The sequence below is a fragment of the Homarus americanus genome, unplaced genomic scaffold (genome assembly GCF_018991925.1).
Source record: "Homarus americanus isolate GMGI-L3 unplaced genomic scaffold, GMGI_Hamer_2.0 scaffold5589, whole genome shotgun sequence".
Classification (NCBI taxonomy): Eukaryota; Metazoa; Arthropoda; class Malacostraca; order Decapoda; family Nephropidae; genus Homarus; species Homarus americanus.
Window position 1 is genome coordinate 6,791,807 of NW_024736650.1, and position 15,567 is coordinate 6,807,373.

Sequence of the window (15,567 nt, forward strand, 5' to 3'; positions counted from 1 at the left end):
GAACAAGTTACCAAATATCATCATTAACTCGAATACGCTGAATTGCTTCAAACATAGGTTGATGCTTATATGAGCAATAGGGGTTGGGTGTAAAACGGGACTGCTCTAGTATGGGCCAATAGGCCCGCTGCAGTTTCCTCCATTCTTATGTTCTATGTTCTTACTAATCCTAATGAGTACTAACTTTACCGAACCATTTTAACTGGGATTTCTCAGCATTGGGGCCCATTAGGACAGAAGGATATATAGAGTGGGGTCCATTAATATAGGACACTAATCATATTGGTTAGGTTAGGTTAGAGCTTCTTAGGTTAGGTTAGGTTAGAGCTGGTTAGGTTAGGTTGGAGCTTCTTAGGTTAGGTTAGGTTAGGTTAGAGATCCTTAGGTTAGGTTAGGTTGGAGTTTCTTAGGTTAGGTTAGGTTAGGCTAGGTTAGGTTGGAGCTTGTTAAGACTGAGCCAACGTGAACAGAGTGTGTTTATGTGATTCTCTACACAGCGTCAATATACAGTGTTCTTTTGACATAGACTGGCATTCCTTCCGTTGAGAATCTAAACACTAGTGCGCATATGTTCCTTACTAAACCTTCCTTAGTAAACCTTCCTTAGTACACCTTCCTTAGTACACCTTCCTTAGTAAACCTTCCTTAGTACACCTTCCTTAGTACACCTTCCTTAGTAAACCTTCCTTAGTAAACCTTCCTTAGTACACCTTCCTTAGTAAACCTTCCTTAGTACACCTTCCTTAGTAAACCTTCCTTAGTACACCTTCCTTAGTACACCTTCCTTAATAAACCTTCCTTAGTAAACCTTCCTTACTAAACCTTCCTTAGTACACCTTCCTTAATAAACCTTCCTTAGTAAACCTTCCTTACTAAACCTTCCTTAGTACACCTTCCTTAATAAACCTTCCTTAGTAAACCTTCCTTAGTACACCTTCATCACCATCACTACCTACCATCACCACGCCCACTACGCCTTCATCATCACACTCATCACCACCTAACCCATAAATTTGCCAGTTCGAATCCTCCTCCGCCACCGTTTACCGACAGAGGCCACAAGTAAACCAAGCTACAGAATGGCTACCTAATTTTGCAGTTGAGGAAGTGAAGGGTGGTCGATTGCAGTGCTGGTCAGGTTGCCTCCATATACAGAGAGAGAGAGAGAGAGAGAGAGAGAATGTGTGTGTACAGAATTATCAGACCAACATGAAGAGTTTTACACACCCAACCATCATTACCACCACAACAATAACCAGGCAAATATTACACTAAACAACAAGACAGTCTAAGAAACGTGATGTATAGGTACCAACACTCACTATCTCGGGGTCATGTTCACCTCACTAACACGAAAAACTATACTATATATTATTTTTATTCCCGACAAACTTAAAAAAAAAAAAACATTAAAAAAATCACTAAAAACCTGCATCTCTTTTTAGGTCATATAAGTATAATAAATCACGAGAAAATATAATTCACTGTCATGATATACCAGCAGTGAAATGTGAGCAGTAATATATCAACATAATAACAAGTATACTGTATCATAAGCAGTGACTAATCGTGTACAGGGGTCGTGTGGCTCACCAACCTATACTGTACTGCGTGGTCCGGGAAGCTGACCTACCTATGTTATGTTTTTGGGCTACCTTTACCTGCCCACTTGACACGCCTTTTGTGACTTAATTACCTTTACCTTATCCACCTGACCCGTATTCTCAGTTATTCCTATATCAGTAATAATAGTAATGATGATGATGATAATAGTAATGATGATGATGATAATAATAATAATAATAATAATAATAATAATAATAATAATAATAATAATAATAATAGATATGATAAACAAACAAATACAATAACAATAGCAATAATTACAACAAATAGGAAAGCGAGAACAACACAAATGAGATCATGGTCATTAGTCATTAACAGCTGAACTATGACCCCGCAACAAGCCTCGTCGATGACTGTGATCCTAAAACTACTAAACAATGGTCTTTTTTTGAGGTCATAAGACAGTGATGACGCAACTCCCAGAGGTCATATTAGAATGTGTTACTTTAAGTGATGTTACAACTCAGTGACTAACGTAACAAGGATCGTCTTGGTACCGTTATGGTTTTAACCTGACGTGACAGTAATTGTATAGTAGGTCACTGTCACGTCTGGCTTGGCACTGAGTCTTAATTGGAATTACCGTGAATGGCGTGCTACTGATATTTCCTGGAGCATTATTACTGTGTTTAAGACGACGTAATGGCGCCTTTTTTTACTGGATTACACACGCGCACACACACACACACATACAGCACACACACACATACAGTACACACACACACACAGTACCCACACACACACACACACAAGCCCCCACACACAAATGAAACATGTATATGGAGCAAGTAACAAGATCACTAGATTACAAGATGTTGTAACCACTAGATTAAGGTTAGGATATAAGTACCTCTGGCAGTATGTTCCTCAAGCAGATGTGAACAAGACAAAATGTAAAGTGTGTGGCCAGACATATAGCCACGCACTTGAACACCACGTCCTCGACTGTGTGAATATAGAACCTTTTAGGGACAGGTCCAAGCACACTGTGTGTGAAATGGCACAACACTTCATCTCTAATGGCAAGATAGCCGACATATTAAGATTCTATCCATTTTTTTGCACTTAGTAGCTATATTAGTTCCCATATATAGAACCAAACACACAATGTGCTTGAATACCTCTCACGCAAATGTGAATAACAAAATGTGGGACCAGACACCCTGCCTCACACGCCTGTACTCACGCAGTTGTGAATAAGTTACCCTTTATGTATAGAACTAAACAAATAATGTAATTGAAATACTGTGTAACATTCAGTGCCATAATATCCTGACAACGGGGGTTAATTATTATGACCCGTTGTAAATTCTACTCTAATCCTTTTGCGCTACCGCTCACAGGATGAGTGTGGGGTGCACAATAAACTATCCGCTGTAAGAGGCAAATAAAAAATCAATCACACACACACACACACACACACACACACACACACAAGGCCCCTCACAGACACACACACACACACACACACACAAGGCCCCTCCACAGACACACACACACACACACACAAGACCCCTCACAGACACACACACACACACACACACACACGGCCGCTCACAGACACACACACACACACACACACACACACACACACACAGCCCCTCACAGACACACACACACACACACACACAGCCCCTCACACACACACACACACACACACACACACACACACACACACACACACACAGCCCTCACAGACACACACACACACACACACACACACACACACACACACACAGCCCCTCACACACACACACACACACACACACACACACACACCCACCAGGTCGATGACTAATACTAAGAAGTGTTGGTTATCAAGAAACAAGATACCACGAAAGAATGTCCTGAGTCCAGAAGATATTACCCAGGTGAGCACTTCCACCCTCATAGACTGTCAATAACAATGATTAAGGACTGGATTCATGGCTAACATATTGACGTCCACGTTGTTTTTGTATCGATCTTTGGCGGTGTTAACTGGTGACTGTCATGAACTGTTTTATGGGTGGGGAGGGAGGGAGGGAGGGAGGGAAGTGGTGAGGGATGAAGGGAAGTGGTGAGGGATGGAGGAAGTGTGGTGTGAGGGATGAGGAAGTGGTGAGGGATGAAGGAAGTGGTGAGGGATAGAGGAAGTGGTGAGGATGGAGGAAGTGTGGTGGGGACAGAGGAAGTGGTGAGGATGGAGGGAAGTCAGTGAGGATGGAGGGAAGTGGTGGGGGATAGAGAGAGGAGTGGTGAGGGATAGAGAGTTTGAGGATAGAGGGAAATGGTGAGGATGGAGGGAAGTGGTGAGGGATGAAGAGTGTGGTAGGGGATGGAGGAAGTGGTGAGGATAGAGAAGTGGTGAGAGATGGAGAAGTGATGAGGGATAGAGGGGAAGTGGTGAGGATAGAGGTGGTGGGGGATGGAGAAGTGGTGAGGGATGAAGGAGTGGTGAGGGATGGAGGGAGAAGTGGAGGTGGGGATGGAGGAAGTGGTGAGGGATGGAGGGAAGTGGTGAGGGATGGAGGGGTGGTGAGGGATAGAGAGTGGTGGGGATGGAGGTGGGATGGGGGTGGTGGGGGATGAGAGGGAGGTGGTGGGGGATGAAGGGAAGTGGTGAGGGATGGAGGGAAGTGGTGAGGATAGAGGAAGTGGTGAGGATGGAGAGTGATGAGGATAGAGGTGAGTGAGGATGGAGAGTGGTGAGGGATGTGGAGGAAGTGGTGAGGATGGAGGGAAGTGGTGAGGGATGGAAGTGGTGTTGAGGATGGAGAGTGGTGAGGGATGGAGGGAAGTGGTGAGGGAGGGAGGGAGATAAGGGAAGAATTGAGGGGGTAAGGGAAGGAAGGGAATGGGGAGGTGGTGAGGGCTGGAGGTAGGGAGGGAGAAAGGGTCGTAACGTACTATAGTAGAAACGACATTGAAATTGACGAATACTAAAACTTGTTTACTCAACCAAAAGAATAATAATAAAAACACTAAACAACAAGAACAACTACGTGAGATTTTAACATATAGCTGATGACACACACACACACACACACACACACACACACACACACACACACACACACACTAAACGTATACAGACTTAAATACCTGTGTGTTGTCTACCCCGGGGCCAGCCATAACTCAGATGGGAGAGAAAGTGATAGAGACGGTAGAGACGAAGGGGCTGTCTGTATGTCTGTCTGTATGTCTGTATGTCTGCTGAGGAGGGAGAACAGCAGGTGGGAAAGAGGGTGTAGCGATATGGGAGCAAATAGAGAGTATGCTTTCTGCTTGTTGAAGGTTAGGTCAGGTTAATTTAGAACAGGTTAGGTTAGGTTAGGGTCAAGTTCACCTGTAATCACCGAATCTACAGATAGGATAGGCATCAGGTGGATAGTAACGTGATGCAGACTGAGATATCTTCCCCAGCTTGACATACACTGAAGATATCTAAACCATGAGTAAGATGTCTCCCACAGTACACGACAGCAGCCAAAAAATAAATAAAAATAAAAAAGTAGGAACGTAAGTAAGTAAGTAAGTAAGTAAGAAAGTAAATAAAGTTCCCACCTGATCTAAGAAAACAGCTACTATGTTATTGTTCATATATATAGAGTTAACAAAAAAAATTTAACTTAAACAAACTCAACTATTTTAGTTTAGTTTAGGTTAGGTAAGGTTAGGTTAGGTTCGGTAAGGTTAGGTTAGGTTAGGTTAGAGTGAAAAAAACAGATATTAACCTAAGACTGTAGTGCATCCCCCTCCAATCCCTTCCTTTACAGTGTCGTCAAAATAAAAAAAGAGAACTAATCCCTAAACCTGTTGCTTCCAATCAGTGAGAGAGGAAAGTGTATTGCAAGGTATCAATCAATCTCTCTCTCTCTCTCTCTCTCTCTCTCTCTCTCTCTCTCTGCCTTGATTGGTTTACGTTTCAAGGGATTATATATATATATATATTTTTTGAATTTCTTTTTAAATCAGAAGTTCAAATATATATATATATATATATATATATATATATATATATATATATATATATATATATATATATATATATATATATATATATATATATATTATATATATATATATATATATATATATATATATATATATATATATATATATGTATATATATATATATATATATATATACAAATAAATCACTGTAGGTGCGCGTGATCCAGGTATATGCTGATAACCACAAGGAAAAAGAAAACACGAAGTTCCTAAGCGCTTTCGTGTAATTCACATCTTCAGGGGTGAGTACAGACTAAGTAGAAGTTCAGCACAGGTTATATATATATTTCATGTAGATCCACAATGAAAACGTGGATAAGATAAATATTGATAAAATCACACGGGAAAAGGGAAACAACGGAGCACCTTAGCTTTCATCTTTATTCAAGGCCTCTGAAGATGTCTTGAATAAAGACGAAAGCTAAGGTGCTCCGTTGTTTCCCTTTTCCCGTGTGATTTTATCAAAAGTTATATATATATATATATATATATATATATATATATATATATATATATATATATATATATATATATATATATATATATATATATATATATATATATATATATATATATATATATATATATATATATATATATATATATATATATATATATATATATATATATATATATATATTTTTTTTTTTTTTTTTTTTTTTTTTTGTTAGTAACTTTAAAATGAAGTGAAATCTAGAAACACCTTTTGGTATTTATTATTTTATAATCACGTAAAAGTTTAAATTAAAAATAAAATAATCTTGACTTCTATTCTCACGAAATCAACCGAAAATAAAAAATCGAAATTCAAGTTTTTTTTCGACTTTTTATTTAATCGAGCGAGAATCAAAATACTAAAACACATCTATTTTTTTCTTGGAAACTGTAGCAAGATACCTTTGTACTGTACACCCCTGTTCAATAAACATTACCTATCTATCTATCTATCTTCATCTCACAGCAAGGACACAACCACCTCGGTGCAAGAGACACACAAACAACACAAAGAATACACACACGACTGTATCTTGCTGGGGAAAAGAGAGAGAAAGAATGAAATAGTGTCAACAACTCCTCACCCTGCCCGAAGACACATAATAACAATGTAGTGTATCTTGGGAATCGAGAGAGAGAGAGAGAGAGAGAGAGAGAGAGAGAGAGAGAGAGAGAGAGAGAGAATAATTCTTACAATATATTACTATGTGGTTTTATCTACTTCTGTGCGTCTGGGGTTACATCTACTGCCTCTCAGTAAGTTATGACACGGTCGCCATTACTCGTATATTGTGAGGTAATGGTTCCCCTGGTTGTACAAACGCTCCCCCCCCCCCATATATCCTGGTTCCGAAGAAAAAAAAGAATTAAAATTTATTAGTGAATTAAACTCTAGACCAATGGTTCTCAACCTTGTTTGCCCCATGCACCCCTTTCACCATATGTCAGAATGTCATTCCCCCCCCTCCTTTCCAAGATTGTCTGCCTCAATAAGTGCATTCCAAATAATATGCATATAATACTGAAAATCCTTTATTTTTTCATATTAGTACATATACATTTACAATTTTACATGGGTTATTTTTATAGTGGAGTTTTACAAATTAAATGCCAATTGAAAATGTTGATGGATTTATAAAACTTGAATAAAAGTAAAATAGTTTTTTTTTATTTGTAATGAATTACTTAACAGACCAAACTGAAGCATAATGCAATAAACAAAAAGTTCAATAGAATACCAGGATATTGTAAATTTGTAATTAATTTTATTCAGATGAAGATTATAGTCAATGAGAAACCTGTGATTGTTTTTTCTTCGCCAATTCTGGGATACGCGGAGGAGTGCTTGAAAGGGCACAACGCAGGTCATTTTCTACCTCTAATCTACTACGTTGCTTCGTTTTAATTTGCAACAGAGTTGAAAAGCCTGACTCACAAAGATATGTCGACACAAACGGAAGCAATGCACGGATAGCTCTTTCTGCCACTTTTGGGTAGGAATCGCACATCAAGGGCCAAAATTCTGTGATTGATTTCTCATCGAACATATCTCTTGCTCCCGAATCAGTTCCCCCCCCCCCCCTGAAAACCTGAATTCTCTGCTTGAGAACCCTGCTCTAGACTAATTGAAACGACCAGAGACCAAGGGATAACCAGCTTCCTAGTTTCATCATCTGAGAATTATGATCAAGTGAGGATATATCTACTGCAGCCTCGGGACTGTCTCCGACTCTAAAGAGATGGCGAAAATCCGTAATTTGTGGTGAAATCAAAACCAAAGAATGATGATAGGAAGTACAGTTGCCCCCATTTATAACTGGTACAGTGACTGGCGTGTTTGTAAGATGTGGCACCACTGTTTGTTTACATCGTAGTAAAACCAACAGAATGTGCAGAACTACCCTGGCTATAGTAACCAGACCAAGGATGGTAAATAAACAGCCCCCCTCCCCCTCCACCCCTCTCATGGTCATAGTTTTAATACAAATTACCAAGTAGAACGTTATTGGCTCCTATCTCTTGTCTGGTGGGCGGTGGTGCTACATCTCACAAAATACGCCAGCCATTATATCAGTTATAAATGGAGCCAACTGTACATTTGCCTGCATTTATACATGGTACAAAGACTGGTGCATTTTGCGAGATGTGGCAATAATAGCCGGACGAAGGATGCTAGATAAGCATTCCACAGTGTTGCCACATCTCACAAAATGCACAAGCTACTGTACCAGGTGTAAGTGCAGGCATCTGTGCATGCAAAGCTACATATGATTTATGTATGGTTGGTAAACTGAATTAGGTTAGGTTAGGTTAGGTTAGGTTAGGTTAGGTTAGGGCCTATTAGGATAAGGGTCCAGTTGACCTACATCCCATTAACTAGATTATAAGGTCGTGAACAAAGCTGATACCTGTACTAATAACCCACATATTACCTGCACGAGATGTAAGTAGCGGTGACATGTTGGTGGTGACGTGCGTTAGTGCTGATACATGTTGGCAGTGACGTGTGTTAGTGCTGATACATGTTGGTGGTGACGTGTGTTAGTGCTGATACATGTTGGCGGTGACGTGTGTTAGTGCTGATACATGTTGGCGGTGACGTGTGTTAGTGCTGATACATGTTGGCGGTGACGTGTGTTAGTGCTGATACATGTTGGTGGTGACGTGTGTTAGTGCTGATACATGTTGGCGGTGACGTGTGTTAGTGCTGATACATGTTGGTGGTGACGTGTGTTAGTGCTGATACATGTTGGTGTGACGTGTGTTAGTGCTGATACATGTTGGTGGTGACGTGTGTGTTAGTGCTGATACATGTTGGTGGTGACGTGTGTTAGTGCTGATACATGTTAGTGAGTGACGTGTGTTAGTGCTGATACATGTTGGCGGTGACGTGTGTTAGTGCTGATTTGATACATGTTGGTGGTGACGTGTGTTAGGGCTGATACATGTTGGTGGTGACATTTGTGTGTTAGTGCTGATACCATGTTGCGGTGGTGACGTGTGTTAGTGCTGATACATGTTGGCGGTGACGTGTGTTAGTGCTGATACATGTTGATGACGTGTGTTAGTGCTGATATACATGTTGGTGGTGACGTGTGTTAGTGCTGATACATGTTGGCGTATTTGTGTGTTAGTGCTGATACATGTTGAGTAGTGACGTGTGTTGTGCTGATACATGTTGGTGGTGACGTGTGTTGAGTGCTGCAATACATGTTGGTGGTGACGTGTGTTATTGCTTTGATACATGTTGGTAGTGACGTGTGTTAGTGCTGATATATGGTGGTGTTGGCGTGTGTTGGTGGTGATACATGTTGGTGGTGACGTGAGTTAGTGCTGATACATGTTGAGAGTGGCGACGTGTGTTAGTGCTGATACATGTTGGTGGTGACGTGCGTTGATGCTGATACATGTTGGGTGGTGACGTGCGTTAGTGCTGATACATGTTGGTGGTGACGTGCGTTAGTGCTGATACATGTTAGTGGCGACGTGTGTTAGTGGTGATACATGTTGGTGGTGACGTGTGTTAGTGGTGATACATGTTGGTGCTGACGTGTGTTAGTGCTGATACATGTTGGTGGTGACGTGTGTTAGTGCTGATACATGTTGGTGGTGACGTGTGTTAGTGCTGATACATGTTGGTGGTGACGTGTGTTAGTGCTGATACATGTTGGTGGTGACGTGTGTTAGTGGTGATACATGTTGGTGCTGACGTGTGTTAGTGCTGATACATGTTGGTGGTGACGTGTGTTAGTGCTGATACATGTTGGTGGTGACGTGCGTTAGTGCTGATACATGTTGGTGGTGACGTGTGTTAGTGGTGATACATGTTGGTGGTGACGTGTGTTAGTGCTGATACATGTTGGTGGTGACGTGTGTTAGTGCTGATACATGTTGGTGGTGACGTGTGTTAGTGCTGATACATGTTAGTAGTGACACGTATTAATAATAACACATATTAGTCTTTGCAATAAATATATTTGCAACTAGACATAATCCTGACAGCTCTGTCCTCTTGCTCAACCCTTAATACTGTACAAACCATGTTGTACTGCTCCCCCATTATACTTATGTTTTTCAATTCCACTGTAATTTATGTACATACGGTACTTAAAATATAAATAAATATAAAAAATAATAATAATAAATTAATAAAATAAATAAATATTGAAGTGATAACCGTGGTAACATTCTTGAGATGTTCTTATTACCACCATGCTATTGTACTATTCCAGATGATACTAAATGTTACATATTACTTCCTTGAGATAAATGTATAGTATATATCAGGTGCCTCAAAGAGAGCTCAGGTTCTCAACTGGCTCAGCCATGTTAATATTGTTATTATTATCCACTCTGTATCTGTGTTTTTCTGGCTAAATAAACTGTTTCAATTCAATTCAAAGTGGTGACACATATTATTGGTGACATTTAGTGGTGGCACATACTAGTGGTGACACATATTTGTGGTGACATTTAGTGGTGGCACATACTAGTGGTGACACATTATTGGTGACATTTAGTGGTGGCACATACTAGTGGTGACACATATTAGTGGTGGCACATACTAGTGGTGACACATATTAGTGGTGACATGTTGCACAATTCAGTTTTATTTTTCCGGAAATATATGTGACGTGGAACTAAAATATCTACATGACTCTCTCTCTCTCTCTCTCTCTAAAAATGGCGACAAGTCAAATAGACCCCCAGCTTCAATAGACTCAAATCTACCCATATTAGTATTGGGTCCCATTAGAACTTGGGGCCCTGTTTGACCACTCATACCTCAAACCCGCGAGAAACATGATCAGAAATATCCATTTTGGAGAATTTCATTTAATCTAATAAAACCATTTTATCTTTGACCTACTGCAATCTAATTTTTTTTACTTTTTTTTTCTATAGTAATCATCTGAGTCTGAAAATCTTGTAATGGTTCCTTAATTTTTTTTTTATGATTTTTTTGAAGTCTGTTCACATCTCATGGGAAATTATCGCCCGACCCTTCTGCCACTCTAACACCATAAAGCAATGAGGATGTTTTCCTTAGTTTAATGTAAATAACCCAATGTTTTAGATTAGGAATTTATTACAGGAACAACAACAAAAATGGATATTTAAAGATATGTAAATGGACCCTAGGCTGTAGTAACATCCCGGTAACTTAAATAATAATAATAATAATAATAATAATAATAATAATAATAATAATAATAATGTACTCATAAGAATATATATTTTTCCAAGTACAATTATTAGTGATGAAGTGTTTATCTCTGCCTGTCTCTCGCTCTTTCGTTGACATTAAATTATGGTCCTCAACATTCAAAATATTTCCTCTGTTGGCTCTAGTCTTATAACACACCAACTTAACATAAACAAGATACTAGACATTGGGATCCACCCTTAATTGGCGCCCAGTCTTAATAGGCTTCAATCACCGTGGACAGCTTAGCGTGTATTGGGACCACAGCCCATTAACGCACCAACTTTTGTATCGGGTTGTGTGGCTCAGTCCTCGGCCAGATTGCTAACAAGAGCGTAACTATGTCGGGGTCAACAGTGAGGTGCAGTCGGCTTTTTGTTTATCAATATTTTATCATCTCTTATTTCAGTGAGGAGGTGTGTGTGTGAGGGGCGACCCATGCACCAACACCTGCAGGAGACAGTGTCATGTGAACTAACAGGATACAGCTGCTCACCTGCCACTCAGAATGTGCGATGTTGAAAATATATTACAGGTAAAACTACAGAAACTACACCTTGGATTGATTTTTTTTCCACACTGCCATGAAAAAGATATTATTTTTGTAGCAACCAAAATATACATACCATAATACATACAGATTATACATAATATACATGAGACTAATTTACACAGCCTTTCACTTACGAATTATAAATAACAAGGGTGGCCAAGTATTGTTCACTGATGAGTTGCGCCTCGTTCAAATTAAAAATATTTAAAAATCCCTCAAACGCGAAGAACATCAGACAGATGCAAAAAGGCGGACATAGGGTCGACTAATCGCAGCCAAAAAACCTTCCCTTAACAACCACAAGTAAATACGAAGTGACTCTGTGAAGGAATAACAGCCTTGAGAGTCCAGTTATTCTCCCCTACTGCAGTAACAAGACGGGGACCACAACACGTCTCAAACTGTCAGTGGCAGCAGCGTGTGACCAAAACAAGCGATGAAATGTCTATCACACACTCAAGCTCATAATATCACTCTCTGTGTCGTGATCTACAAACTACAGTACGTGAATAAATCTTGTAAGGTATCCCAGGGAGGTGAGGGATGTAGGGAAGTTACAGCATATAATGTTTACCAAGAGACTCCAGGATAGGAAAATGTATTCATTGATCAGCTTTAATTAGCCTGGTGATGTGTTGACGGCGAGAGGGCTGTGTGCTGATGAGGGGCTGACTTGTCTGTCTCAGCACCGCACCACTGCCGCCCTCAACACAATCCACACATTCCCTCCCTCACCACACTGCCACCCTCACCACACTGCCGCCCTCAACACAATCCACACATTCCCTCCCTCACCACTCTGCCACCCTCACCACAATCCACTCTGTGAGTAACAGAACTGCTGACGTTATCTTGAAACTTTACCTAGCATTAGTGAGGCCACACATGGATTATGCGGTTCAGTTCTGGTGTCCTTATTATAGAATGGACATAGATTCTTTGGAGAAAAGAAGAATGACAAAATGATCCATTATTATAAAACCTTCCATATGAAGAAAAGACTGCTTAGCTTACATTCATTAGAGAGGCGTAGAGTTAGGAGATATGATAGAGGTGTACAAGGGGTAAGGGGATTAACAAGGGTAAAATGGAAGATGTTCTGAAGCTTAGTAATAACGAAATAACTAGAACAAATGGCTTTAAATTAGATAAATTCCGATTCAGAAAGGATATAGGCAAGCACTGGTTTGGTAATAGAGTTGTGGATATGTGGAATAGGCTACCGAGTGCTATAGTAGGATCGGGGACGCTAGGGAGCTTCAAGACGAAGTTGGATAGGCACATGGAAGTGCTGGAATGGGTGTGAAAGGGATCTGCCCTGTATGGGCCAGTCGGCCTCCTGCAGTATCCCACTTTCTTATGTTCTTATGTTCTCCCTCACCACACTCCAATAACAGCAATACTTTAAACATATCAATAAATAATTAAACGCACAAACGCTTAGAGTATTAATATCAAGATGTCACCTACATTATAGAAGTAATTATTGTGTTGCTCTGTTAGTCTCATAATATTCTATGGTCTGTCTTAAGGTATAAACAAAACATCAAAGCAAGCCAGGAGTGGACACGGGGTAGCTGCCAGTCTGCCATACAGTACACTCCGGGTTGGTGTACAAGAACAAGTGCCATATTTTTGTAACCTGTTTATATCAATTGAATATAGAAGAGTACATTTGTTTTATTTGTTTTAAGTTCTTTCAGTACTTTTTGCCTACAATGACAGGTTTTTATTTGCGAAGTGCAGGTTTAAAACACACGGAATACGGCCATGTTCCGCAACACATTAAAATAACACTAAAAATGAAGTGCTATCCTGACGGTGATGTGAATAACTTCCCGATCAACAGCTCGGTGTCTGAAACATGCCCGGGGTGCTCTCACACAGTACTCTTAATTTCATACACAATTGTATATTAATTAGAGGTGTGTATTTATGAACTCAAATGTTTAGTACTCTGTCGTGTGAACATTTTTATTACACGTACAGGACATTCTGTTTATCTTATCAGCATGTGGGAGGGGCAATGGAGGCTGGAGAGAGGGAGATGTGGTAACACGAGGGGCGGCGCTGGCGGGGACCACAACAGAGACTGTGAGGGAGGGAGACGTAACACCCAGTACTGCTACTACTAACCCTGCCACTGACACCAAGTGTAATCAGTCGAAAAAAATACCCAATAAAAATCTTACTGTGGGAAATACGAACATGCGTGTGAGTATCTCTGTCCTTGTGATAAATTTTATTATTCGTTAAATGCTAAATTATTTTTATTATTATTTTTAAGGGAATGTGTCAAATATATTGTACATTTTCGCTGATTTTTTTTTTTTCCTCCATGCATACAACTACACGGTGGAGGTGGTGGTGTCATGTTTTGACCATGGGACAGTACCTCACAGGTCGGCCAGCGGGGTACCTGGTCACATCTCTTGTGATGGAGGTTTCTGTTGTCATAAAAATATCACTTAATTGAATTAAAAGAAATTTCCCCTAAACTGTAACTTTCACCACGTGTTAAGCTTATAAGACTCGCCATGATGATATGCCAAACTTTACTCTTACAAGAAAAGTTTTGCTGTAATCGTGTCAACACAGAGGCGTTCTACATTTATATATACAATTAAAAATAATTTATACTGAACAATGTCCTGGTCCCTACTGTGGCAGCGGCCCGCGCGAGGGTCACCAGCGCTGCCCTTGACCAGTGACGCCGTCCTTGTGTACTTTAGTCTTTGTATCTCTTCTACTGAGCTCTAGGCCAACTTCGTGTGTTGGTTGTTACATACAACAGTTGCTGTACAGTGTTAAGATGTCTATGCGATAAAGGCCTCGGTGTGCCAATGGGAAGACCAGGGTAATGTGGGTGGCCGCTGGGCAGGTAAGGGGTAGGTCATCACACTCACCTGGTCCTGGGGTGCCCGTGTGCTGCACAGTGATGCACATGTCGTTGTCTAGAGGAAACTTGTCACAGTTCAGCATTTCGGGCCAAGGGAAGCTGTAAGTCTGCATGCGGCTCTCGCAGCCGCTACGCACCGCCTCACACAAGCTGCGGCACGGGTAGATGGGGCTCTCCAGGCACACTGGCGTGAACAGTGAGCACAGGAACAGCTGCGTATTGGGGTGACATCGCAGGTTCAGAAGAGGCACCCAGTACCCTGCCTGCTGCTGCGCCTCCTTCAGGGTATCGTGCTCCAGTAGGTTGGGCAGCCGCATCTTGTTGTAGTCTATCCCCGAACATAGCGGCATATTCTGCGGAATGTCCACACAAGTAGGCTCCTGCGGCCGCCCTCCTATCACTCCCCAGTCAGCAAAATAAGCGCTGGTCTCCCCCGCTGCCCCTACCAGGAGCAAGAGGAGCGGGAGAGCTGAGAGAGCGGGCCAGCGGGGCATCACGGACCTCACCCACTGACTGCCAGACATAAACTGGCGGGCAGCGCAACGGACGGTCCCCACGCCGACCCCGCGGCCACACACACACACACACACACACACACACACACACACACACACACACACACACACACTCTCACACACGCATACACAGACACAAACGTACACATGCACACGCGCCCACTCACACAACAACATCCTCTCTAGATAACTGATTAACACCTTTTTATTCAACCAAACAATGATTGGCAGCGGGGCAGGTGTTGGTGCGGTGTGGGAGGGGAGTCTGACAGGAGAG

General features: G+C 41.2%; 1 protein-coding gene across 2 annotated transcripts in view; it reads right to left on the bottom strand.

Moving 5' to 3' along the window:
- LOC121872324 (secreted frizzled-related protein 5-like) overlaps positions 1-15,309 on the bottom strand; it is a 52,670-nt gene extending 37,361 nt beyond the window's left edge. For both annotated transcript variants that reach the window (XM_042375044.1, XM_042375043.1), the window contains exon 1: positions 14,783-15,309. In XM_042375044.1, coding sequence (XP_042230978.1) covers positions 14,783-15,299 — 517 coding nt within the window. In that variant the 5' untranslated portion in view covers positions 15,300-15,309. The remainder of the gene's footprint in view (positions 1-14,782) is intronic.
- Positions 15,310-15,567: the final 258 nt, after the last annotated feature.